The sequence below is a fragment of the Dama dama genome, chromosome 5 (genome assembly GCF_033118175.1).
Source record: "Dama dama isolate Ldn47 chromosome 5, ASM3311817v1, whole genome shotgun sequence".
In the NCBI taxonomy this organism is placed as follows: Eukaryota; Metazoa; Chordata; class Mammalia; order Artiodactyla; family Cervidae; genus Dama; species Dama dama.
The window spans coordinates 352,202-377,734 of record NC_083685.1 but is presented as its reverse complement, the minus strand read 5'-3'; the positions used below and the strand labels follow the sequence as shown (position 1 = coordinate 377,734).

The following is a 25,533-nucleotide window of genomic DNA, read 5'->3' as shown; positions in this document are numbered from 1 at the left end:
TTGAGCCGGGAGGCTGGCCTCCTGCGGCCTGCCTGGGAAGGCCCCCGCAGAGTGACCGCCCCTGTCCGTGTCCGGGGTATCGTACCGGCCATCGGACCTGCCCTCAAGAAGGGCATGGTCTGAGGGCGTCACCTTCAGGAAATCATCCCGCATGAGCAGGCTGAAACATTCGGACCTTCCTTCCCCGTGGGGTGCCCACGGCTCCACACGGACCTCATCCGAGCCGGCCGAGGCTGAGGCCCCCGACTCACTGAGCTGAGCGCCCCAGACGGTGATGATTTCCCACGGGAGCCCGTGGGGGACGCACCTGCACACATGTGCTCCTGCGTGTGCACCCTGGCCCGTGTTGGTCTGTGTGTGTGTAGTGGTGTATGATGTGCACGCGCACCTGTGGGTGTGTTACGTGTGTGGCGGCCGTGCACTCACCGGTGTGTGCACGCAGTCAGGGTCCCCTGCCCACCAGAGGGGCCTGAGGAGACGGTCTCAGGCGTCCAGCTCCCCGCCGTTGCCCTCAGCCGAGACCCCAGCGGGGCCTGTCCCTCCCCGCCCTGACCACGGAGGCGGAAGCCTTGGGGCCTCAATCTAGGTCCCCGGGGCCTCTGAGTTCCGTCTCTGCCTGACGGCGCCTGCGGTGGAGGGGCCGGTGTGGCAGTAGATGGACAGACAGATGGACAGCCGGCTCTCCAGGCGGCTGGGTCCTCCCACCAAGTGGGCAGCTAAGTCAACAGGCCCAGAAACCGGAGAGGCCCGGCTGTGGTCCTCTGTTTGCTTGTTCTCGGGGGTGGACTTCCAGCCTGCGGGGGGGCGGGGCCACTGTCACCCAGGTCTGGCCGCAGCCCCCTCTGTCTGGTCCAGCCTCTGCTCACTGTCTCCCGGGTTCTGTCCTCCTGGGCCTGGAAGGAGCAGCCTCAGGGAGGGGGCGGGGGTGCGCCCAGCTGCGCCGACCCAGGGACCCTCCCGGCTCCGAGGGGCTGGGGTCACAGCGCTGTGAGGCTCTCCCGGCTGCCTTGTCCGTCCCCCAGCCCCCGTCTGCGTCCCCCACTCACTGCCCTGTGTTCACGCTGCAGTCACCTGCCCCCCAGAGGCCAAGAAGAGCTCCAGGGGATGCCGCAGAAGGGGTGGGGGCAGCCCCCGAGATGTGGCTCAGCTCACCCTACCCAGACACCTGCAAGCCAGCGAGGAGCACACACCAGGCCGCTGCGGCGCCAGCCTTCGCCAGCGCCTCCTCGGATGCTCGGGCCCTGCGCGGGAACCCCAGTGTGCACCTGGGGCACCAGCCTGGCCTCAGGCCTAGAGCTCCCCGCCCAGGGGGGCTGGCAGGGACATGTGCTTCAGCTGGTGGCACCCTGCGGGAAAGGCCTGGGGGCAGTCAGGGGCAACAGAGCCACCCCTGGTCCCAGTGCAAGGGGCCTCCAGGCTGGCGGGGGAGCGCGCTTCCTCCAAACGCAGGTGGTGTCACAAGAGCCCAGGTCAGTGGGGGCTGGGGCGGGGGGAGGGGACAGGTGTGTGGGGAGGGGATGGAGTGGGGGAGCGGTAGGGTGGGGGAGGGGACTGGTGTGGGGGAGGGGACGGGTGTGGGGGGAGGGTGGGTGCGGGGGAGGGAAGCCGACCTCACCTGGGGTGAATGGTGTAGCTTGGCCGACAGCCTCTCCTCCCAGCCCCAGCCCCGCCCTGGGGCCTGAAGGTCTGCACCCCGCTCCCCATTGGGCCGACTGCCCGAGGCTGGGTACGTGGAAGCCCGGCTCAGACTGCACCCGCTTCTCTACAGAGCCCAGAGTCCTCTCCCGCTCCTCCAGCGTCGGCCACGCCAGGGGAAGAGGGGGCCTCCTGCCTGCCCCCCGGGCTCTGGCTTACTGCCCGTTCGTGCCCACGAGGGCCACCCAGAGAGCCTCCTTTATTGGCATCGCAGCCCCAGCACCTTGGCTGGAGGAATGCAGGTGGGACGTGCCCAGGGGCCAAGGTCCTGAGCAGGCACCCGCGGGAGAGCGAGACGGAGGAGGAGGGAGCCACCCCGGCTCCAGCGAAGGTCAGTCCCCCTCCGGCCTCCCCTGAAACCCCGCACTGCCCCCTGCGGGGGGAGTGACTGCAGGCCTTCCTTCGGGGCCAGGGGAACTGCGGGCACGGAGAACGTTCCTGGCAAACCAGTCCTGAAACGAACGAGCCGGGTGGAAGAAAGCCTGCCGCGCTCCTCCGGAATGCTGTGGCAGCCGCTGCCCCGCTCTGCGCTCCGGCCCCCTGCGGCGGCCGAGACCCCGGCGGGGAGTACAGGTGGAGCCCACCGTGTCTCCAGGAGGACAGTGACGCCCAAGGGCCCGCCGATCCTTCCAGGGCTGGGAGCGCAGAGCGCCGGGCAGACGCCACGGCTGTGCCTGCACGGTGGCGGGAGTGACGCGTGGACGGGAGTGAGCTGGTGTTGCCGGCTCCCCGGGGGACCGAAGTGCGCTCTGGGGAGGAGCTGGGTGCCGCCCAGCCACCCAGGCTGCCCCTTGAGAGCTGGGAAGTGAACCTCTGAAACAGGGCTAGGGATGCTGGGGGCAAGGGTGAGTGCAGCTGGGGCTCACCCCAAAGCAGCCCCGAGAAGCAGGGGGTGGCTGCCCGCTCCCTCCCACCGGCCACCTTCTGCCCTCGGCTGCCCTCTGGCCCCCACCTCAGGCGGAAGGTCCACGCGAGCCTCGTTTCTAGGGCCTGTAACGTAGTTTCATCCTGGTTCCATCCTGCCGACCGGCGCAGGGAATGCGGGTCCTGTCTTCAGCCCGCGTCCCGGGTGGAGGGGGCGTCATGCCCTAATTGGGCAGAACCTGATCAGCCCTCGCCCCGGTGGGGCCCACCCGACTCCCACCTGCGGCCGGCAGGGGGAGTGAGGCGGAAAGGAACCACGCAGGTCGAGGTGAGGGAGAGTGGATGCGGTGTGGCAGGGCACGTGCTCCCGCTGGGCAGTGAGGGCACTGGGGTGCGCGAAGAGTGGCGTGGGGGGGGGGGCGGGAGGGACGGGCGAGCGCACCCTCAGGGGCACAGGAGGCGGCAATGCCGAGGGGTCCGGTCCCCTTTGTTCTTCAGCCACTCAGTCACGTCCGACTCCTTGAGACCCCATGGACTGCTGCACGCCAGGCCTCCCTGTCCATCACCAACTCCCGGAGTTTACCCAAACTCACGTCCATTGAGTCAGTGATGCCATCCAACCATCTCATTCTCTGTCGCCCCTTTCTTCTCCTGCCTTCAGTCTTTCCCAACATCAGGGTCTTTTCTGATGAGCCGGCCTTTCCCATCAGGTGACCAGAGTGTTGCACTATCTTTAGCATCTCTGGCCCCTGCAGCTGGGTTCCAGCTGGGGCCTGGCGTTGCCGTTGCATTCGGGGCCTGCGGTGGCTGGAGTGGGCAGCGGCAGCAGGGGAAGCAGAGCTGTGAGTTGCAGGAGGAGCGCCCTGACCTCATCCGTCCTGCTCTCAACCAGAACTGGCCCACTCCCTTCTGCGCTTTCCCCATCCGGCCTGGCCGCCCATGTCCCGGCTCAGGCACCAAGGGGTTAAGAAGGGCCGAGAAGACCCCTCTCCTGTCCCCCACCTCGAACTCCTTGGAGGGACAGGGCCCTCAGGACAGAGCCCGGGAGGCTGACCCCGCAACTCCAGAGGCCCCGGGGTTTTCACTTTCACTTCTGCTCCTTTCCCAAGACCAGTGTCTCCCTCGGACTCAGCACCTGCCCAAGGCCTTCGGGTGTTCGCCCAAGTATACGGGAAGGCTCCTCGGGTGCACGGGATACAACCACGGGCACCCGCACACACCAGGACCGCCGCACAGCCCACCCACCCACCTGCTACAGTGCCCCTGGGGACGCCCTGTGCGCCCCTCTGGGTGCTGACATGCTCGCCTCCAGCAGCAGCTCCCCCTGCCCGCGGGTCCTTCGACCTGGGCTCCTGGCAGCCCCGGGCTGGCCCTGCTGCGGGGGTGGCTGGCGGGGGTGGGGTGGGCGGGAAGCTCAAACCTAGCTGCTCCCGCATCATAGGACTCCCTGGACCTGCTTCCAGGCCGCACAGATCATGGCCACGGCCACCCCTTGGGGAGGGCAACCCCTGGCAACCACGCGCCTTCCCAGCTTGGTGCACGGGGGCCGCAGAGCCAGTCTAGGGGAGGGGCGGGGCTCAGCACTCACGAGGTCACGGTCGCCCACCCCATCACACAGCAGGGCCCACGTGCTCACCGCCTCCGCTCCAGGCTGGGCCAGTCCTGGACCTCAGGCCCGGGAGCCTCATGCTTCCTGCCGGAGCGGCTCCAGGCCCCCCGGGTTCTCGGCCAGCACACTCTCCAGCTTGGGGGTCCAACAACCCCCAGAGAGGCTGCTGCCTCTCGCTCCAGCCAGGCGAAGCAGCACAGGCCTTGGAGACAGGCCTGAGGGCCAGAGCCCAGGGCCCAAGCAAGTCCTGGGTCGTGGAGGCCTGGCGCCCTGCAAGGGGGGCGTCTGCGCTGGGCGGCCATGGATGCCCCCAACTGGGCAGAGGCGGCCCCAGAGGCAGGAGGTGCGGGGAAGGGCCGGCCGCTTCAGGCTTAGCATCCGGGAAGCCTCGGCCTGCAGGCCCAAGTGGGCAGCTGGGCCTTCCAGGAGGGCAGGCCGGCCGTGGGGCGGGCGAGGGGCAGCGAGCAACCGGACCCGGCCGCGGCCTGAATTCCTCCGACGTGTCCTCGGCTCCCTTGGCCAGTCCAGGCTCCGCCCCCGGCCCTCCCTGCGCCCGGCCGGTGCTCGGGGAGGTCGGAGGAGCGGGCACTGCCCACCCTCCGGATGTATAAGCGTCCCGGCCAGGGGCGGGCGGCGCGCGGGTGCGCGTGACGCTTGGGTTCCCGGGCTGGGCGGCCTGGGCGGTGTCCCTCTGCTCAGGGTCCCCGGGCGCGACCGTGAGCCGCCCACAGGGGCCCAGGAGCCGCTCGCGGGGCCGGGTCCCGTCCCTGGGCGCCGAGGAAAGGACGACCCTGCGGCCCTGGGGCCGTCCGCCCGTGGCCGCTGCCGGAGCCTGGACGGCCCTCTCCGCACCCAGGTGCAGGGGCAGCTGGGGAGGCGGGAGGAGCCCAGGGCAGGGCCCGGCTGGAGCCCCGCGGCCGGGGTCTGGGGCTGGGGGCGCCTGCTCTCGCTTCCCCCTGGGGCGGTGGAAGCCGGTGGCTTCACTGTACAGAGGGAGGTCAGGCCTCGGGGAGCTGCGGAAGGTTCGGGGGTGCTGGCCACGGAGGCTCCTGGGAGCTGAGGCGAAGGGCTGGGGAGCTTGAAACACAGGAGGGCCCGCACCACCCCCCGGGGCGCTCCACCCGCCAGGGCCCCCTCAGCCCAGGGTGGGGGGCCGTGACGCCATGTCCCCTGGGCATGGGGCTGCGGCGGTGAGTGGCATTGCAGGCTCCCGCCCCCGGGCCGTGGGCTGGGCTGGCCTCCGTGGGGCCGGGTGCACGCAGTCGGAGGCGGCGCCGGCCAGGCCGCCGGGCGCCTATGGACGCGCGGGGCCCGCTGTCTCCCCGGGCCAGCGCGTTCAGCATCGCCTCTCTGGTTGCAGCAGAGGCCGCAGAGCGCACCGCACGTCCGGCCCTCGGGTCCTCCGAGCCTGCGAAGCCGCTGGGATCCCCGGCCGGCATGCACTTCAGCACCGTCACCAGGGACATGGAAGGTAAGTCTCCCCGCTGTGTCTGGGCAGACGCCTGCCAGATCCCGGCCCCTGGGGCCCAAGCAAAGAGGGCTGGCAGGATTGGGGGACGACGGGAAAGGCAGCACTGGCGGGGTGAGTGCCCAGCTTCCAGCCTGGACTCTGGGGCGCAGAGGAAGGGCGGCATCCTGCCCGAATCCTGTGCCCCCTCCGCCTGGGGATCCCGCTGCAGAGACCCGTGCAGCTGAGCCCAGAGCAGAAGAGGGCGTGGGAGGTCGGAGGGGGACAGGAGAGAGAGACCAGAGGGAGTCAGAGAGCTTGGAGAGGTGGGGGGACAGCAGGAGAGCCCCAGAGAGCCGGGGGACTCGGAGGAGAGAGAGAGCAGGAGGGGACAGCGGGAGGAAAAGAGCTGGAGAAAAAGAAGAGGAAAACAGAACACCCGAAAGGGGAAAGACGGAAAGGAGACGAAGAGGGCCAGAACCAAAGAGGAGTGCGCAAAGAAGTTAAGAAAGTTGAGTCTTAAGAAAAGAAGAAAGTCAAAGGCAACAGTTCGGTCTTAAAAAAAAAAAAAGTTAAAAGCCACGAATAATAGAGAGACGCACAGAGAGGAGGGGTACAGGCAGACTGAAAGGAAAGACAGCGCAGAGGGAGCAGCAGGAAAGAGAGGAAGAGGCGGAAAGTAAAATAGAGATAGAGACGCGAGAGAGACAGTGCAGGGAGGCCGGAGGATGCGGAGGGGAGACGAAAGCGACGGGAACAAAGGTAAGGGAATAACAAATTGCAGGAGCCCGGGCGGGCAGCGCCGCGCGGGAGGGCAGCCGGCGGGCGCTCCGGCGCTCGCGCGCTCGCCCGCCGCCCGGGGAGCCGGTCCGGGCGGTCGGGGGCCGGGAGGGGCGGGGGGCGGGGAGGGGGCCGGGAGGCCATTGTCTCGGCGGGGGCGGGGGCGCGGGGCGGGGCGGGGCGGGGCGGCTCCGCGGGCGGCGGCGCTGGGCGGCGCGCGCCCGCCACTCGGCCCGGGGCGCGGGGCAGCGCTCACCTCGGCGGGGCGCGCGGCCCGCGGGCCATGATCTCCGCCGTGTCCAGCCCGTGGCTCACGCAGCTCTCGCACTTCTGCGACGTTGCAGCCTTCACGGCCAGCAGCCTGAGCGGCCTGGGAGCGGCGGGGGGCTTCCCGGGCGCCGCGTCGCCCGGCGCCGACCCTTACGGCGCGCGCGAGCCCCCGCCGCCGCGCTACGAGCCGTGCTCCGCCGCCGCGCCGGGCGCCCCGGGCCCGCCGCACGCCTACCCGTTCGCGCCGGCCGCCGGGGCCGCCAGCAGCGCCGCCGAGCCCGAGGGCCCCGGGGTCAGCTGCGTGGCCGCCGCCAAGGCGCCGGTGAAGAAGAATGCGAAGGTGGCCAGCGTGAGCGTGCAGCTGGAGATGAAGGCGCTGTGGGACGAGTTCAACCAGCTGGGCACCGAGATGATCGTCACCAAGGCCGGCAGGTCAGGGCGCCCCCTCCTCGGCCGCGGGCCGCCCCAGCCCGGAGGGGCCGGCGAGCGGGGCGGGGGTACGGCCGGCTTCTCTGCTACCGGGTCCCGGCTCCGGCGACAGCTGCCTGGGGAGCCGGCAGAGGGGCCGGGGAGGAGCAGGCCGCTGGGGGTCCACCCGCCACCCCGGGACACCCGCGGCCTGAGGCAGGGGCCGGCTCACTTCCTCGGGGCCTCGCCAGCCAGCGGATCCCAGTGGATCCCATCTTTTCAGAGGAAACTCCCGTCTCTGGTTCCTCAATTCAGTCCATCCGGGCTAGATGGAGGCGCTGCCCGGCAACGGGGCAGTGGGTCAGAACCGCTCTGGGACAGTGAAGACCCTCCTGGGCGGGCTGTGTTGTGGGGAGGCTGCCACCCCATTTTCTCAGGCCTACGTCTCTGCCGACCGCGGGGCCTGGCTCTGCCGCTGGGGCCGCCGCCTTCTGTTGGGTTGTGTTTGAAGGGCCCGGAGAGAAGGGGAACAAGTTTTGCGATGCAGCCGATGTGACCGGCAGACAAAGGCGGGTGCCCGTCTGTGTCTAATGTACACAGGAGACACCGGCTCTGCATCTGCACGGCCCGGGAGGGCTCAGGGCCTGTTTGCAGAGCCCGCGCCGGGCTCCTCCTGCCCTGTCGCGGCGTCTTCCCCAGGGAGCCCGGGGCCTTCTCCAGCTCTCCAGCCGGCCCTGGGCGCTCAGCCTTCTGCCTGGCCCAGCCAGCATTCTGCAGCCCCCTCTGGCCTGCAGGGGCAGGGGGTAGGGGTGGCTTGTCCAGGAGGGCTGGCGTCAGCCCACCACTCGAGAGGAGGTGCCTGTAAAAGGCAGCGGCGGGACAGGCGGGCCGGGGCCCGGCGGCACGCTGTCCCAGCCGGCAGCCGGCAGCCGGCACCCGGGACTAGACCAGCCTGCGGCCATCGCCCTGAGCTGGGATTGCGTGCAGGACGAGTTGGAGCTCAGGGGAGGGGACGGTCAGGGGACCCCAAGGACACAGGCCAAGCCGGCCTGGAGTAGCTGTGCCTGGGGAACTTGCGTGTGTCCTCAAGGAAGGTGGGGAGAACCCCAGGACCTGGCGAGAAGCCTTAGGGCCAGGGCTGTGGACTCCCCAGTTTGGCCTCTCGGGGGGGAACTGGGGAAGCAGCCGTAGACTCAGCTGCAAGGCCGCCCGGGACTCCTGGAATCCCTCGGTCGGTCTGCCTCGCTTTCACTTTGTTCGAGCCGGGAACTTAAAGCGATGGCTTAGATCAGGCGGTCGGGGGCGGTCCTGCTGAGGGCCCAGGACCCGGGACTGCGTTGCTGCGGCCCACTGGGCTGACCCGGGATCCGCAGTCAGTGAGGCTGGGTCTACGTGGGTAGAGGTGCAGTAAGAAACCAGAGGCCGAGGTCAGGGCCTGCAGGCCCGCCTGACACGCTGAGTTAGCCGTTTCTGGGTTTCTAACCGGGGTGGGGGGGCAAGGGGCTGTCCTGCCGTCCACTCGCCCTTGGCGGGGCAGGGGCCTAGTGAGGTTGGTCAGGCAGCCGGGTGAGAGGAGATACGACAAGGGCCCGGGCTTGCCGGCGGAGAGGAGGCCGCATCCTGGGCCGCTGGAAGCGGGCGGCCTGCCTTCCCCTCCCGAGCTGACGGGATCTTGCCGCCCCCAGGCGCATGTTCCCCACCTTCCAAGTGAAGCTGTTCGGCATGGACCCCATGGCTGACTACATGCTCCTCATGGACTTTGTGCCCGTGGACGACAAGCGCTACCGGTGAGAGCCCGGCCCGGCCCGGCGGGCGGAGGCGGGCGGCCCAGAAAGGTCGGTCGCAACCGGTGGCCAACTCTCCAGTCCCGCCAGACCCCAGCCCCACAGGCCCCGTCCACCCCCAGCAGTTCTGGGGACTGGCTCTGGGGGGGCTCACAGGTGCTGGGGCCCCCCACCAGCCTTGTCTGCGTTCCCCTCCCCTGCAAGGTGAGCCCGTCCCTTCCCCCTCCCCCGGGACGCTGGCCCCGGAGCCAGCAGGAAAGGTGGGGTGGCCGGGAGAGATTACGCTGGGCGGGCCTGGCCGCCTGGACAATTAACAGCAATTAATAAAGAGAGCCCGGTCCGCCCTGCGCCCTAGGCCCTGGCGGGCCGGATCCGGGCGCCCCCCCCCCCCCCCACCGCGCTGGCCGGTGACTCGGGAGGCTGCAGGCTGGCGGGACCCGCGTGCCGCGAATTGTGGCGCCAGGGCCGGCTGCCTCCCTGCTGGCGCTTCCTGCTGCCTGTGTCAGAACGGGGTTCCGTTTCCTCGCGGCTCCCTGGGCAACCCCCCGTCTGCCCGTGGGAGCCTCGGGCACCTCAGGCTCCCCGGGCAAGGCCCTCACCCGCTGTGTCGTGGCCCCGTCCCCCTGCGGCCCAGGTATGCCTTCCACAGCTCATCCTGGCTGGTGGCTGGGAAGGCAGACCCCGCCACGCCGGGCCGCGTCCACTACCACCCCGACTCGCCGGCCAAGGGGGCCCAGTGGATGAAGCAGATTGTCTCCTTCGACAAGCTCAAGCTGACCAACAACCTGCTGGACGACAACGGCCATGTGAGCGGCCCCCCAGGCTACCACCCCGTCCCCCGGCAGGCCGAGGGGGTCCCTGCTGACCGCCGGCAGGCCGAGGGAGTCCCGGAGACCTGCGCCATGGCAGTGTGGATGACCGACGGGCCAGGGAGAGCCAGCCCTCGGGTCAGGGGCCTGGGCCTGGGAGAGAGGGCCTTGCTGGTCCCTTCACCCCGCTGCTGGGCTTTTGCTGGAGGCGATTTCCCTGGGAAGGATGGGGGGCCGTGGGGTAGGGTGGGGGCAGCAGCCTTTGGAGTCTGGCGGCTCCGGAGAGGCCGGCCGCCTGGGTGAGCGCAGGGTTGTGCCGGGTTGTCAGCGGGAAGTGCACGCCTGTCTGGGCCCTGCTGGTCTCCGAGCTGAGCTCGGACCTCATCACCTCTCTTCCAGATCATCCTCAACTCCATGCACAGATACCAGCCACGCTTCCACGTGGTGTACGTGGACCCGCGCAAAGACAGCGAGAAGTACGCCGAGGAGAACTTCAAAACCTTCGTGTTTGAGGAGACTCGCTTCACCGCGGTCACTGCCTACCAGAACCACCGGGTGAGGCCCCGGGGCAGCCTGCTCAGCACCCCTGGGAAGGGGTGGCTGCCTGGGGAAACCCAACCAGTATGGAGCACCGCCCCCCCGCCCCCCCTTCCCCGCGGCCTCAGGCCCCCCAGGGCCTCAGACCATCCCCCTCCCCTCAGTGTCCCTGGCCGGACCAGCCTCCTATCAGGTTGACCCCTCAAGCAGCAACTGTCACTGTGGCCTGAAAGTTTGTTTTCCAAACCATTCCGGAAGCTCCCACCGGGGGCCTGATGCGGGTCTACCCAGATTCCTGGGGTGCCCTCCACTCCAGACCTCAGCGGGTGGGGGGTGGATATAATTGCATTCCTAGCCCAGCCTGAGGGGCACTTGCGGGTGCAAAAGAGGAGGAGGTCCTCAGCCAGAAGGAGGGCTCCCCAGCCCTGAGGGGTGCAGCCCCTGCGCGGGAGGGAGCGGGTGTGTTCCAGCCGTTTCTAGTGGAGAACGGGAGTGGGGGAGGAGCAGAGGGGAGAGTGGCGGGCTCCTACGGCTCCCTCCCCTATGGGTAAGTCCCGCGGCCCCCAGGGCGAGCCCAGTGCCCGCTTCCCCCAGATCACGCAGCTCAAGATCGCCAGTAACCCCTTCGCCAAAGGCTTCCGAGACTGCGACCCCGAGGACTGGTGAGTGTCCCCCAGGAGAGCGCGAGCACGCGGGCGCCCCGCTGGCATCCCCTGACCCCCGCCCGTTTCCTTTCCGCAGGCCCCGGAACCACCGGCCCGGCGCGCTGCCGCTCATGAGCGCGTTCGCCCGCTCGCGCAACCCCGTGGCCTCCCCCACGCAGCCCAACGGCGCAGAGAAAGGTAGGCCGGGGTCGTGGGATCCGGGCGGGCGGCCGCGCCCGGCCTCGCCCACGCCGCAGGGGCGCTCGCGGCCTTCGTGGCGGTTGCACAACGACCGCGGCGGCCGGGCAAGCGCGCACTCGCCCGCCGGCCCGACGGCTGCGCCCGCCCGCCCCACCCCGCCCGCTGGCGGGCGCGGGCCTCTGGGGAGGGCCCGGAGCTGGGCAGGGGCGCCGGGCGGGGGCCGGCGCGCTCTCGCCGGCTTCTCCGCGGCTCAGCCGTCGGCCCTCCCCGCAGACACGGCCGAGGCCCGGCGAGAATTCGAGCGCGAAGTGAGCGGCCCGGCGGGGCTTGGGGACCCGGCGCACCCGCCGCAGCTGCTGGCGCGGGTGCTCAGCCCCGCGCTGCCCGGGCCCGGGGTCCCGCTGCCCGGTGCGCCCGGAGGCCGGCCCAGCCCCCCGCACCCCGAGCTGCGCCTGGAGGCGCCCGGCTCGTCGGAGCCGCTGCACCACCACCCCTACAAGTACCCGGCCGCTGCCTACGACCACTACCTCGGGGCCAAGAGCCGGCCGGCGCCCTACCCGCTGCCCGGCCTGCGCGGCCACGGCTTCCACGCGCACCCGCACGCGCACCCGCACCACCACCCGGCCGTGAGCCCCGCCGCGGCCGCCGCCGCCGCCGCCGCCGCGGCCGCCGCCGCCAGCATGTACTCGTCGGCCGGGGCTGCGCCGCCGGGCTCCTACGACTACTGCCCCAGATAGTGCGCGCGCCCGCCCGGGGCCCAGGCCACGCGGCCGCCGGGCCGCCCCCCGCCAGCCCCAGGGCGGCCCGAGGACCCCGCTCCCTGGCCCCGGGACCCCCGGGGCGCGCTGCCAGCGCCGAAGTGCGCGGTGCGCGCGGGAAGCAAGTGGTATTTATTGTTCCCGGCGAGGCCGCGACGGCCCCGGCCCGGCTGGCCGCTGCAGCGTGGACGACCCGAGAACCCCCGTCTGCAGGCGGTGTGGTGTAGATACTTGTAGATATTTGTAGATAAAAGTGTAGATACCGCGCCGGCGCCGCCTTGATAAACGGTTTCGCCATTTTTGGAAGCTGCCTGAGTGTCCCTTTCTTTGCGTCGGGTTACATCGCTAAGGGTGTCTGGGGAGAGCCGGACTCGGGGGCTCGCGGGCTCCCTGGCCAGGCGGGCCGCAGGGCCGGGGTCCCTGCCTCGCGCTGCCAGCCCCGCCTCCCGGAGCCCGCCCGCGGCCCCGCCCCCGGCCCTCCCGCCCGCGCGCCCCGCCCCCCGCTTCCACCTCGCGGTCCCCCGCGGCCTGAGCTCCTGGTCCCAGGTGTTCATCCGGCCTCGCCGCTGACATTCCTGCCTTGGCAGCTGCCCCTCTGCCTAGAACCCGGGCCCCGCCCCTGGCCCGTTTTCAGGACCGGTGCCTGTCCTGTTTTTCCATGGAAGCTGGGATAACAGTCCTGGTGGAGCAGGACTCTGTCCGCTGGGGGCTGGGAAGGGAAGAAACCCTGACTCTGCTCTCAGAGCGCTTCCCCGCTGGCCCCCGCCCAGGCCTGTGCTTTCCCCTGTTTATTGACTCTCTTTGCTGCCAGGGTCCCCATGGGGTGGCCTGAGCGAGGCCACAATGACAGTGGTCATGAGTCATCCTGAAACCTGCCTGGGAAGCGTTTTTCCCAGGCCAGGTGGCGTGGGACCTCTCCCCATCAGCGCCACACCGGACCTTTGATGCGGTCCCTTCCTGAGTCCAGGCAGGAAGAACCGTCAGCGTCAAGGCTGCCGGCCTGGATGCGAGAGGGACGGGAAGTGCGAGTGGCCGAGGCCCCGTCCCCCTTCCGGGCCTGACCCGCTGCGTCTGTGGGCCTGGAGGCCACCTGGCAGCGGCGGCCTGGGCCACCAGTCCCAGGGCACGGCCGGGCGTTCCTGATGTCTGCCCTGGGCCGGCCCTTTCTTTCCGGAGGTGTCTGCCCTGGAGGCGGTAAGTGGAGCTCAGCGATCAGATGGCAGGAGCCATTCTCGTGAGTCCGGTCTAGGACGGGACGTGGTGACCACGGCTGCTGAGGAGCGAGCAGGGGAACCAGGGCCCCCAGATCCTCGTGGGGTACCTGGTGCCGGGCGTGAAGACCCCTGCAGCATCTGCCTGAGTGGCCAGCAGGCTCAGTGGACAGAGCTTCAGGAATGCAGCCCTGGATGCCGCTCCAGCGGCTCCGCCCTAGTGGGCAGTCTGCCCCCAACCCCAGGTCTGCCTCTGAGTGAGCCGGTTGTGGCCCTGGCTTCCTCGCTTGGGGCCGCAAATGCAGCCAGCCCTCCTCATCCTGGGCGGAGAGACACGCCGTGGTTTGCTCTGCCCAGTCGATCTCCACGTGGCACTCCAGCCTCCCACGCTCCGTCCAGACCAGGGAGAACCACGGGTGCAGAAATCTCCATTTTGGGTTTGTTCAGCGCTGAAGTGAGGGCACGTGTTCCCTGGTGACCGGCGTTGGCAGTTGAGCGGCGCCTCCCAAGACCGCCCCCTCCCCAGACTAGAGCGAGGGTTGCTGTGCCCACTGCGGGGCGGGCCAGTGCCAACGAGAAGGATGGAATAAAGGTGGACGCCGAGCTCCCGCCAGCTGCATTCAAGAGCCAGGCACCTGTGGCTGGGCTCTGCAGATGCTTGCCTGACCTGGGGCACAGCTCCCCCTCCCCCAGAGATGTGTTTTCTCCCGCTGCCTCCACGGCTGAGTTGACCTGGCTGAGACCTTGTCACAGGCCGGCTGCGAACTGGGGCTCCCGCCGGCCACTGCAGACCCATGTCCAGAGTCATGTGAGGGGCCCTCGCTTGTTCTTGGGTGGGTGCTGGGCTGTGCTGTGCCCCCCACGCCACAGTCACCCTGCCTCTCATCCTGGGGTCGGGGGGAGGCCTGGCTCAGGTCACTGGGCCTCTGAAGGGCACTTGGGCCTCTCGGTCACTTGTCCCCAGGTGCAGGCACCTCCCTGGGACAGGCCGTTCCCCGCCCCTCCCCCCCCACCGGCCCCTGCTTCCCACTCCGACCCTTCTCTGGGGGGGGTTGGGATCCTCCTCGGGGGCTCCCTCCCAGCTGTTGAACACCCTGAGCATCCTCCCTGTATCCCCGCTGGCCCAGAGACCCCGTTCCGGCCCCATGTCTGTCTCCAGGGCCAGGAGAGACCTCAGAGACCTGGTCCAGGGGCTCCAGACCCTTCGGTCCTGAAGCTCTTCGAAGAACCTTGACACCCACCGCGTGAAGGAGGTAAAGGCAGGAGTTGAGGGAGGAGCCCCTGGAGCCCAAGCAGCCCGGGGTGTGGGGGACCATGTGCCACGTCCTGGGGTGGAGGGCTCCCTGGTCCTGCCGCCTCCTGGGGCGTTCAGGAGCCGCCTGCCCCGACCCAGCGGTTGCGGTTCTGGTGACTCGCCCGGTGCCTGTTCAGCCGGGTCCCCAGAGGCCCACTGTAGGAGCCTCGAGACCCCACAGACCTGACCCCGCCACGTGAGGACGCGAGGTGGACCCCCTCCGTAGTGAGGTCCTGGCTGTAGTGAGGGCCCTCAGGGGACATCCCTCTGGCAGCCGTGGTCTGGGTCGGGGGATGGTCACGCAGCCTCCCAGGGAGGCCTCGGTGGTGTAGCCTCTGGACGATGGGAATCTGTTGGGGTCCGCAGGCCTATCCCTGGGGCCGAGGAGGCCCCCAGAGTGCGTGGGCCACGTTGTGGGGGAGTGTGAGGCAGGTCTGCTGCAGATGAAAACCGCATGCAGGCCGCCAGGGGAGTGGGCCCAGAGCTGCTTCGCGGACCAAAGTGGTGATCCCAGGGAGGCAGGAGCGTGGCCCAGCTGGGCTGGGTGCGGGGGCACCTGGGCCTGCAGCTGGGGCCTCGGTTTCCCTGATGTATGACTGGGGTGGGGCTCCACCTCAACCTCCCGTGAGGTTCTGCGAGTCCCGGTTCAGAACCTCCGACCAAACCTGGCCCCAAAAGCGACCTCCCAGCTGGGAGCAGGCCGGGCGTGGGGGTGTGGGGGTGTGACGTGGCCCCGCTTTTGGAGGGCAGATGCGGTGTGTGCTGGTCTACCTCACACACGCTCTGTATTGAGAAAAACACCGATTGTGCCTTTGATGCAATTCCCTTTCCTGCTTGTTGTCGTTCTTAAACCAGATGGGGACTCTCGGAGCCTCCACTCAACTGCTGCCAGGTCTGCGTGTGGGAATCGGCAGAACCAAAGGGGTTCTGATGAAAGCAGCCCACTTTGGGGGAGCTTAGGTCTTAATAGCAGCGATTAAACGATCTTCTTAATTATAAAGGGTAATGTTGACATCCCTTTTCCATCAGCTCTTGATCGCGGGGAGCACACGCCCAACCCCTCCTCCCAGCCCCACCACCGCGCCCCCTGCCCCACCAGCTGGGCCCGTGGACAGACCGGCGCTCCTGTGGCGTGGCCCTGGGCACCAGCAGTCCTGAGGCACCATCGCCGATGTCCAGGGCCTCAGCCCACCTCAGCAGCGACACCTGGAGCCTCGTTTTCTCAGTCACGTGCTTGTGTGTGGTGGGCCGGGCCCCTGCAGCTCTGGGGGTGCCCTCTCTCCTGGAAGACACGCCCCCAGCACTGGCCCCTCCAGGACGCTAACCCTCCCAGTTCCTCCTTGTCATCCTGGCCTCAGCCCCTCTCCCTTTCCTCCCGCCTCTGAATGCAGGCTTTATCCCGGATGCATTTCTGAGGTTCTTCCCCAGTATGTCCATGAGCTCATCACCCAGTAAGGGTGGTGGTGGCGGCCAGGCCGATGGGGGCCTTGTGCAGGGCAGGGCCAGCGGTTTGTCTCCCCGTGGTCCGGGGATGCACACGGGCCTTCCCCGAGCAGGCTGTGTACCGCAGGCAGGCAGGCGGTCCACAGTGGGGATGTCTGGTCCACTGGGCCCTCCCATGTGCCTCGACGCCCTGGGACGCCCTGTGCCCACGGGCCGCCTGGCCGCCGGCTCCTGACTGCAGGAGCCCTGCAGGCCGTGTGCCCTTGACCGGCCTGGGTGAGGTTCCCCAGGCGCCTGGAGGCCACCTCCCGGCTCTGAAGCGGCGCTGGGGGCTCGGGGTCCAGCCGTGAGGCTGCAGCACAAATGGGAGCTGCTGCGTGTGTGCAAGCGGCCTCCCTCCTGATAACAGCAAGTGGATCTTCTTAACACGAGAAGGAAATCAGGCAGCTTCCTTGAGAGGCAGCTGGCCGGATCTGGGGGCTCTCAGGCGGCCGTTCCTCCGGAGAGCCTGCGGGGCCCTGGGCTGCCAGCTGCACTCCTGCTCGAGGGCCTCTCAGCAAGCGGGGGACATGGCCGCAGGGGCCACAGGCCTCCAGGCTGCCTGCTGAGCGGGCCCCACCATCCACCTCGGGGCCCCGCCCACCCCCACGCACCTCCCATGCACCCCTATGGTACCCACCTACCCACCATCCACCACCCACCCCCCGTAGCCCCCCACCCCCACCCACTGTGGTCCCCAGCTCCCCACCACCCCATGGCCCCCTGTGCCAGCGAGAAGCCTCCGGCCATTCAGGATGAAGCCCCGTCTCTGTGGGGTGGCTGAGGGGAGGCCATGGGCCCCACATGGGCTGCTGCCCCCTGGGCTGTGTGACCAGAGGCGCTCCTGGAGAGCTGCCCCCTCCCCGAGCAGCACCTGGGGGCTGGCGGTCCCGGCACGTTTCCCCTCTGTGGCCCGGATGAGCAGGCCCTCTGTGTCTTCGGGGGGCCGGCTGGGGGGTGCTGTTAGTGAGGGGGCCCAGGACGCCATCAGCACCCACTTGGGGAGAGCTGGGAGCCGTGCCCACGACGCGGCAGGGCGGGGTGCTCTCCCGGATCCAAGGCCTCGGTGGCTGGTCCTCTGCTCTGCAGGTGGGCTGCTGGCGGGGGCCCTGGCGTCCCGGCCGCCCAGTACTGTGGATGCTGGTAAGGGCCCCGGTCCGGGGTGGGCTGGACACCCGACCCCGTGCCCACGGGGCGGACTCGCCCCGGGAAGCTGGCCCGGGCTTGCTCTCTGCTCCTGGGTCCCTCCAGTGGTCAGCGGCTGCCATGCAAGTATGCCCCCCAGGGAGCGAGTTCCCAGAAGACAGAGATCCTCTCATGTGCACCCCTGGAAGATAACTGAGGGTGAACGTAGACCCCGGATTAGACCACGGCAAGGAGCAGCTCGCACCCACGAGGGCGGCTGTCAACGGCAGAAAGCCCTGGAAGACAGCCAGTGCTGGCGGGCGCAGAGCCGGGCAGCAGGCACAGCCAGCGGACGGAATCCCATGCCCGGTGTGGACCCAGGAGAGCTGGGAGCGGGCCCTGAGCCCACGCGCATCCACCCAGGCTCAGGGTGGTCCAGCCCTCGAGTGGCGGGAGCCTCACCGCCCCCACAGACAGCTCATCAGTGGACGGACAGAGGCCCGGTCTGTCCACACGGGGGATGGAAAGGAAGGACGTGCTGGCGCACGACACAGAGGAGCCCCGAGGACCGGATGCCTGGTGAAGCGCCAGATGCAGGACAGACCCTGCGTGGCTCCACCTGCACGAGGCCCCAGGGTCGTCAGAGTCACAGACAGGAAGTAGATGGTGGGGACTGGGGCGGCGGACGGGGACGGGGCAGAGCGTCAGTTTGGGAAGACGGAAAGCTCTGGAGATGTGTGTGCTGACCACTGCAGGACCCCGTGTGGGTCCCTGATGCTGCCGAGCCGTGCACCAAAAAACAGCCAAGATGCCAGAAACTTTTAAGTGTATTTATGTATGTTTAACAATTTATAACCCCTGGGTTATTCACAGTCTATTAAAACCATGCTATTCATCTCGATCAAGTAAGTCCTCATACATGTGTGCACACTCAGTCGTGTCTGATTCTTCTGCGACCCCGTGGACGGCAGCCCGCCAGGCTCCTCTGTCCATGGGACTCTCCAGGCAAGAATACAGCCGTGGGTTGCCATGCCCTCCTCCAGGGGATCTTCCCGACCCAGCGATCAAACCTGAGTCTCCTGCCTCGGCCGGCAGGTTCTTTACCACCGCGCCCCCTGGGAAGCCCAGGTCAGTCCTCACGAGTCTGTAAACTGACAGTTTTTCCCACGGTGGTTTCGTGTCTGGAGACGCCTGCCGGTTGTCACCCTAGGCAGGTGGAGGCCAGCCCCCTGCAGGCACAGGAATCTTGGGGGCACAGGGTCGGGGTCAGCTCACAGCGCGGCCCGGCGTTCTGAGCCCTGTGGCCTGCCTGGTACGCAGCTGGACGGACCCGTGTCCCTCCCACGGGAGCCCCTCTCTTGGCTGTGTGCCCACCAGGCTGGGTCCACCCAGCCCCCGCCAGCCCCCTGTGCCCAGGGGCCCAGACTTGCCATGAGGCAGGCCGTCCAGCTGCGGGCTCCAGCGGGATGTGGGCTCAGGACCCCCAGGAGAGGGCCCCTCTGAAAGCAGAGCCTGGCCTGTCCCGGTGGCTCTGGAGCAGAAGGGGCCTGTGGGGCAGGCCCGGGGGGGACCCTGAGAAAGGTCCCCGAAACCACCAGGAAGGTTGCTGAAGTGCCACAGTCAGAGCCTGTGCCGACCCCTGACCCCTGACCCTGACCCTGGGAGCGGGGGGTCCTGCTGACTCCGCACCCTCCTGGCCCACCCAGCGTCTTCCCCTCTGTGTGTGGGGCTCCCACCCTCGACCCTAGGGGCCAGGCCCAGGGAGGGGGCCGGGCAGAGCGACACCTCCAGGCACATCCAGCGTCACGGCGTCCTCAGAGAGCTTCTGTGCTCGAGTACCGCGTGCGCCGGGGAAGACAGCGACGTCCACCAGGACGGGGTCAGCCATGCTGTGGGGAAAGCAGGCCCAGGACGGGCTCGGGGGGCCCAGGCCCAGTGCTCAGGGCTGCACACAGCCAGCTGGGTGGGAGGGGGCCTCAGGGGGCACGTCCACCACGAGGGCCAGACGGATGGGCAGGGATGCGCCCCACGCGGTCCCTCTGTCCACGGGGCCCGGCCCAAACGAGGGGGGACGGTGGCGTGGACGGCTGGGCACCATGTCCACACCCAAGCTGGAAGGGGCAGTGCTGGATGCCGGGAGGAACGGGGCAGCGGGGCTGGGGGATGGCGCATGGAGCCCCGTGGCGTCCCCCAGCCCCGCCCTGGGCCGGGCCCCTCGCCCCCCGCCCCATGTTCCCCCAGCCCCCCTCCCATCCCTGAGCCCGGCCGTGCAGCTCGGGGGCTCAGTCACTCCCAGAACCATCTCCTGCCATCCTTCCCCAAGGAGCTGAGCTGAGAGGCACATCGAGGCCCAGGGTCGTGGCCCAGGGAAGGCCCTTGGCCTCGGCTCGCCCAGGCCCCCCGGATGAACTCCAGAGCTGGCCTGACAACTGGAGGCCAAGGCCTCACGCTGAAGCCGGGTACTGGCTCTGTGCTTTTCCCCTTCACTTTGATCTATGCTTGAAATTTCCAAATAAAAACAATGTCAGTTGTTCACTCTCCAGACTGATCAGCTAGATGTTGTGCAGTGATAACTCCCCATGCCGTCACACCCCACCTCCGCTCATAAATCAGCTTATGCCTGTGATAGAGCAGAATTCCCCAATGTGTCAACGCTGGCTGCAAGTTCAGTGACTACGCTCGTCAGTATCTAATCACAGAGCTCTCCAAGGACGCAGGTGCCCCTCAGGGCTGCAAGGAGCTGCCTCCTCTGGGGCGGGGGACCGGTCTCACATGAAGCCCCCCAACCTCCTCGGGCCCTCCTGCTGCTGCCCCACGCGGTGCTGGCATGTCAACCACACCTGTGTCCCTGCCTCACCCCACCAGCCGAAGCTCGCCATCCCCTGGCCCCACGTGGGACCTGGAGGCCAGACCCTCCGGCAGGCCCCTGCCCTCGTAGCACGGCGTCCTGCCACCTGGATGCACACGTGGGCCCCAGATGCTGGTGAGGGCCAGGCAGCCCTGGAGCGCAGCCCTCACAGGCCCACCAGCCGGGTGAAGCACAGCGAGGGCCAGGCAGCCCTGGAGCGCAGCCCTCACAGGCCCACCGCCCTGACCCACCGGGTGAAGCGCAGTGCAGTGCGGGGGTCCCAGGCGCCCCTCAGGGAGGCCTCCGAGGCCACAGACAAAGCGGGCACTCCTCCCCGACCAGGCGCCCGGGGGCTCCTTCACAAAGAAGCCAGTGGGACCAAGGGGCTTGTGGCCTGGACTCCGCTGGGGTCTCCCACAGCCCCCACCCCCAGCGCCAGGGTCTTCTTCCTCCCAGCCCACAGCCTGGCGAGGAGGGTCAGAAGCTGCCCCGGGTCCCTGTCTTCCCAGCTCAGCCACCGCGCCCCACACCCAAAGGCTACCCTACGGCAGCCAACTGCCCATCAGCCTCACTCCTGGGCTGAGCCCTCCTCCTGGGACCCCGCTGCAGGCCTGGCCCCCTCCCCACCCCCCACTGGCATCCTCTCGCTGGGGCACACTCAGCCCTCAGCCCCGGCTGTCTGCGGGGGCTTGGAGCCCGGGACCACGACCCCCACCCCCACCCCGCTGTGTGGCCGGCCACCTGCCGGGGGATGCTCTGAGGATGGCCCTGGCTCTGCCGCCCCAGGGAAGCGGGGTCACCTGGGAGAATTCACGCCTCCAAGCTGCAGGTCTGCAAACGTTTATTGTCAGGCACGCAGAACGGCCTCTTGCCTGGCAGGCGCCCAGCATCCAGCCTGGTTATGCCGCAAACAGCAGCCACCAGGGCCTACACGCTCTGCGTCATGATGGGGAGTTGGCCCCGGGAAGGAGGGGGCCTGAGTGACCCGGGGGGCCCAGGACCACGCCTCTGTGCCTGCATCCCCTCTGTGCTGAGTCACGTGGGCGGGTAGAGCGACCAGATGCTGATGCGCTGGTCCCCGGAGCCCGCGGCCAGCAGGCCCGCAGTGTCGAAGGCCACGCAGTGGACGGTGGCGCTGTGGAAGGCCAGCACGGCCAGTGGCCGCATCGTCCGCCACTGAAACACGCGGACACGGTGGTCCCAGCCCGCAGTGGCCAGGATCTTGCTGTCTGGCCGGATCTTGACGTCGGCGATCCCGGGGTTGGTGAGCTCGTGGGTCCCGCGCACCTGTGATCAGAGGGGCAAGGAGACGTCAGGCGGCTCCGTAGGTTTTCTTCCGATGCTCTTCCCTCATCGGCCCCAGGACGCCCCACCCCCAGGACACTCCGCCCCCTGGATTCCCCCCATCCCAGGACACCCCGCCCCCCTGGATGCCCCACCCCCGGGGACCCCCAGGAGCCCCGCCTCCAGGATCCCCTGCCATCCGGGACGTCCCTCCTCTTCCCCGTCCACGGTGACAAGCAGCCCACGGGTCCCACGCCCTCTACCCATCTTGCCCAGGAATCCAGGCTCAGGGCTGAGTGCTCCAGCGCCAGAGCAGCCGCCCCTCTGCTCCACTGGCAAGGCCCTGTGGGGGCAGGCAAAGCGCGCAGAGCAGGCTTGCGCCCTGACTGTCAGGGGGGAGGACCTGCCCCTGCCTCTCCCGGGAGCTCAAGCCCTGGGATTAGAGCGGTGGACGCGCCGGAACCCACGTGGCCTGCTTTGGGGGGCTGTTAACAGTGGGGACCGAGAGGGGGTCCCTGTGGGGTGGGGTGCATGCAGGCCAGCATCGCTGCCTGGGAGGGACCCAGAGGGCAGGAAGGATCTTCCTCCTCTTCCTGGAAGCTGGGACCGCCTGGGCTCGAGAAGACGGGCCATCCTACCCGCCAGCACCGGGGTTGGTCATGGGGTCAGAGCCCTGTCCCTGGTCCCTGGACGCGTGAGCAGTGTCTCCCGCCCACTGGCCCGCGCATCCCACTGCTGGCTTCGGCGGGGCACCCCCGGCAGGATTGGGGAGGGCGGCAGGCCCCGGCCAGCAATGGGAGCGAGGGGAGGCCTGGCTGACCAGCCCGGGCTTGGAGGGAGAGCCGCCTGGCTGGCGTAAATCAGCCTCTTTAAGACTATGGACCCGCCTGAGGCGGGAGGCAGGGCGGTCTGCACACCACCTGTCTGAGGGCGGCCGTGGCCCAGAGCCCGCCAGAGGGGGCAGAGCGGGGACCCCCAGGTGGGTGGACGCCCAGCGTCCTGGTGAGGGTGACCCAGGGCCCGGGCACTGTGGGCCCTGCTGAGCCCGCCTGGACCAGGACCCCAGGGAAGGACCCGGCCACCAGGGCTCGCTCGGCGCGTGACCTCAGGTGCCAGGAATGCACTGGGCCCATCTGGTTCCCATTACCTCGCTCTGCTCCGCGCGGAGCCCCAGCTGCGTCTGCAGCGCTAGCCCGCCCGCCTGCCCACGGAGAGATTGATTTGGGCTTGTTAGAGCCGTGGCCGGAAGGCGAGGCACACCTCTGCCCACGCGGCTCCAGGGCAGAACCGAGGGCCTGAGACTTGCCTGTGGACACCAGCGCGCCTGGCCCCTGAGGCCCGGCCCCTCCCCTGGAAGCCTCCAGGACCAGCGGCTCTGGAGAGGCGGCAGCAGGTGGCCGGGCGGTGGCGCACCTCTGGGATGGTGCGGAGTGGGGCCCAGCCAGCCTCCTCCCGCCTCTCTGCCTCCTTCTGCCCGGAGTTCCCAGTACATCGGTGAGCGGCACCTCCAGTTCTGTGCTGGACATGCCCCATACGCTCTGAGTCTTAAGTTTCTGTCGCTGTTTCCCCTACAATGCAAGACACATCAGGCCGACCTGGGCCAAGACAGCAGGAGCAGCCAGAGGGGGGGCCTAGGGTTGCTGTGGTGGGTGGGGCTCTCCGGGGAGCCGCATGGTCCCCAGGCCTCGGCCAGTTGGGCTAAAGTCCAAGCGACACCAGGAAGGGGTGTAGCACCCCACGGGTGGGGGGGCTGCCTCAGCCGCAGCTGGCAGGGGCAGAGGAGGGGCCCCGATGTCCACCTGACAGCCCTCGACGTGAGGTGAGCACGGTGCAGCCTCGCCCACCTCGGGGATGTCCACTCCCACCACCCGCATCCAGGACTCCAAGGTCCTGGTGATGGGAGAAGCCCCACCCCACAGCAGAGCGCCTGGTGGGGACCTGGTCTGCTCCACCCATGGGGGCCGAGGGCTCGCTGAGACACAGGCCCGGCAGCCACCGTGCTGGCTGGCGAGTGAGGTACAGGCCGGTCTGTGGGGAGTGGGCCGGTGCCAGGGGAGCTGGGGTGCCGCCCCTTCCGCGGGGACACGGCGTCTGGCTCAGACGCCACCTGCAGCCACGGCCACTCGCTCTGCTTCCAGCGCAGGCCTCCCGAGGGGGCGCCTTTCCGGAGGCCGGCACTCCTCTAGCCACTGGAGTCTAGCCTCGGCCCCCTGCTCCTGCCTGTGGCTCACCCTGGCAGCCCTGCCCTGTGCTCCCTCGCTGTGGGGGTCCTCAGAGCTGACTGTGGACAGGATCTCAGGCTCCCGAGGCCTCCTGGCGAACGGGGGCTCCCACCCCCCCCCCCCCAGGAGCCAGCGTGCACCCAGGCTCCCCACGGGACTGGGCACTCAGACGTGGCCCCAGGGGCTCTGTGGCCATGGAGGGCGGGCAAGGCCTGGGTCACTTTGCCCCGAGGCCCCCCCCACCCCCACCAGGCAGCATGCAGACGCTACAGGGGCCTCACTATGGGATTTCTCCACGTACGGTTTGGTTCTTTTTTTACTTTTTTTTTTTGATTAATCAGTTCCTTACTGACCAAATTCCTCTGAGTTTTCAAACTGGCTTGCACAGCCCGCATCCTACATGCCTTTCCTCTAGATGGACGAGACGTGACCGCTGTCAGCCGAGGCCCGAGAGAAACCCAAGCCCTGTGAACTGCTCAGGAGTGCCGGCCCCTTGCCCGCCGCCTGCCCGCGCCGGCCCGGATGATTAATTAGCCGGGGACCTGCACCAAGTCCTCTTCATGCCTAAATATTGTTTCAGCCCATCAGACGGCTGGCGCGGAGCAGGATGGATGAACCCGTGGCCCGGCCCGCTGACCTGCAGTGCCTGCTGCCCCTCCAGGCTCCAGACGGCCAGCGCCTTCTCTGCGGAGCCCGACACGCCCCTGGCCCTCCGCGGGTCCAAGGCCAGGCCCATGACGGGCTCCGAGTGGCAGGCGACGCGGCTGCACACCTTCCGCGTGGAGACGTCCCACAGGACCAGCGAGCCATCCTCGTAGCCGGCCAGAAGCAATGGGCGGGAGCTGGACTCGGCCTGTGGGGACAGTGGGGCGTCGGCTCTGTGGGGAGAAGGGGCTGGGGACGGCGGCCCGCCCCGCTGGGCCCGGGGGCCCGACATGAAGTCTGGGCCAGCGCCGGGGGACGCGGGGCACGGGCCAGCCCTCCAGCTCCTTCCCGCCACTGACATGCGCAGCTACCCCTGGGCGGGGCCGGCCACCTGTCTGGCAAGCCGGCCAAAGAAAACCCTGAGCTCCGTCTCTGTGAAAAATGAGCCTTCTGCACTCTGTCAACGTCACCGCGAGCCCCCCCGCCTCCGGTCGCCAAGCCCATGGAGTCAGCGCCCCGCCCGCCGTGTGATAGATGAGGGCGCGGGTCAGAGGCTGCGCAGCAGCCGCGAGGGGTGGGGGGGGCGTGTGGACCCCAGGCCGGCCTGGCACCAACCGGGAGCGGCTGCCCTGAGCCTGGTGGCCGCCCCGGGACCGCTGGCCAAGCCCCCGGGGCTCAGAGCTGACCGAGCACGCCTGCCCCTCACCCAGGCCGCGGGGCTTCCCCGACCAGGGGCTCAGTGGCCGCCCTGGGTCCTGGAGGGCCAGCGGGGGCCGTGCCCGGGGTTGCCGCAGCCCTGAGAAGGGAGGCTGGCATTGGAAGCGGCCTGGGCTTCCCTGGACACGGCCCTCCTGCGGGCCTGGGGCTGCACCGCACGCGTGACCCAAGGGTGCCAGGGAGAGAACAGGGCGGGGAGCCCCGCACGGGTCCACCCGGGGTCTGGAGGGATGGGAAGGCCCCTGTGCGCCCGGTTTTCAGACGACCACATGAGCTCCCCCCGTGCGGACTGCTGGGCCTGGGTCCGCCCCCTGGGGGCTCCGCCCTGGCCTCCCACCGCCCCTGCCCGCACGTTCCCCCTGCACGGGGGCTGCCCCGCTCCTGGGCCGGGGGCTCCGAGCACCATGGCTAAGTGAGGGCTGCATGCCACTGACTCGTCCGGGCCCCGTGCAGCGGCGGGGGCAGCAGTCAGAGCTCCTGGTATGGGGCCCACCCCCCTGCACTGAGGCCCCCAGGCCCCCCGCCATACACAGAGACCCCGTGCGCAGGCCCACCCCACTCACTCAGCAGCCCCACCCGCCCCCGGGGGTGCTGGCCACAGGGGCCCCAGCACCTCCAGGTTCCCGGGGAGCCCCTTGGCCAGAGGGCGAGCATTGGAGGGCCAGCTTCCAGGTTGGGTGTGCATGACCCCGGACCTCCCACGTGACCATCCTCCTCAACACACGTCGTCCATTCTCAGGAGCTGAACAAGGCGGCCTCTGACTGGCTGGTCAGGCCCCCTGCCACACTCGGATCCTCAGCGGTAGGCAGTCCGAGACCCAGGCCTGGAGAGACATCCAGAGCCGACTCTGAGCCAGGGGCCCTGGGCTGGATCCGCATCAGCCATCGCAGCTCAGCGT

The 25,533-nt window shown here is 69.1% G+C and overlaps 2 protein-coding genes across 11 annotated transcripts in view; one reads left to right on the top strand and one right to left on the bottom strand.

Moving 5' to 3' along the window:
• Positions 1-5,605: 5,605 nt before the first annotated feature.
• Positions 5,606-11,785, top strand: TBX1 (T-box transcription factor 1). Of its 2 annotated transcripts, XM_061140797.1 has the most exons (8): positions 5,606-5,639; positions 6,740-7,097; positions 8,759-8,860; positions 9,492-9,663; positions 10,066-10,221; positions 10,798-10,865; positions 10,945-11,045; positions 11,322-11,785. In XM_061140797.1, exons 1-8 carry the CDS (start codon positions 5,606-5,608, stop codon positions 11,783-11,785), a joined length of 1,455 nt encoding a protein of 484 aa, XP_060996780.1. The 2 variants fall into 2 exon arrangements, with proteins under 2 accessions (XP_060996780.1, XP_060996778.1); XM_061140795.1 differs by lacking the exon at positions 5,606-5,639 and having other exon boundaries at positions 6,679-7,097.
• Positions 11,786-20,592: 8,807 nt separating this feature from the next.
• Positions 20,593-25,533, bottom strand: part of GNB1L (G protein subunit beta 1 like) — a 30,403-nt gene continuing 25,462 nt past the window's right edge. For 4 of the 9 annotated variants that reach the window (XM_061141313.1, XM_061141310.1, XM_061141311.1 and 1 more), the window contains exons 6-8: positions 23,910-24,125; positions 22,357-22,618; positions 20,593-21,053 (exon numbers count right to left, since the gene is read on the bottom strand). In XM_061141313.1, coding sequence (XP_060997296.1) covers positions 20,614-21,053; positions 22,357-22,618; positions 23,910-24,125 — 918 coding nt within the window. In that variant the 3' untranslated portion in view covers positions 20,593-20,613. Of the gene's footprint in view, positions 21,054-22,356; positions 22,619-23,909; positions 24,126-25,247; positions 25,459-25,533 lie in introns of those variants that run through there. The other 5 variants (XM_061141315.1, XM_061141318.1, XM_061141317.1 and 2 more) reach the window with 4 other exon arrangements.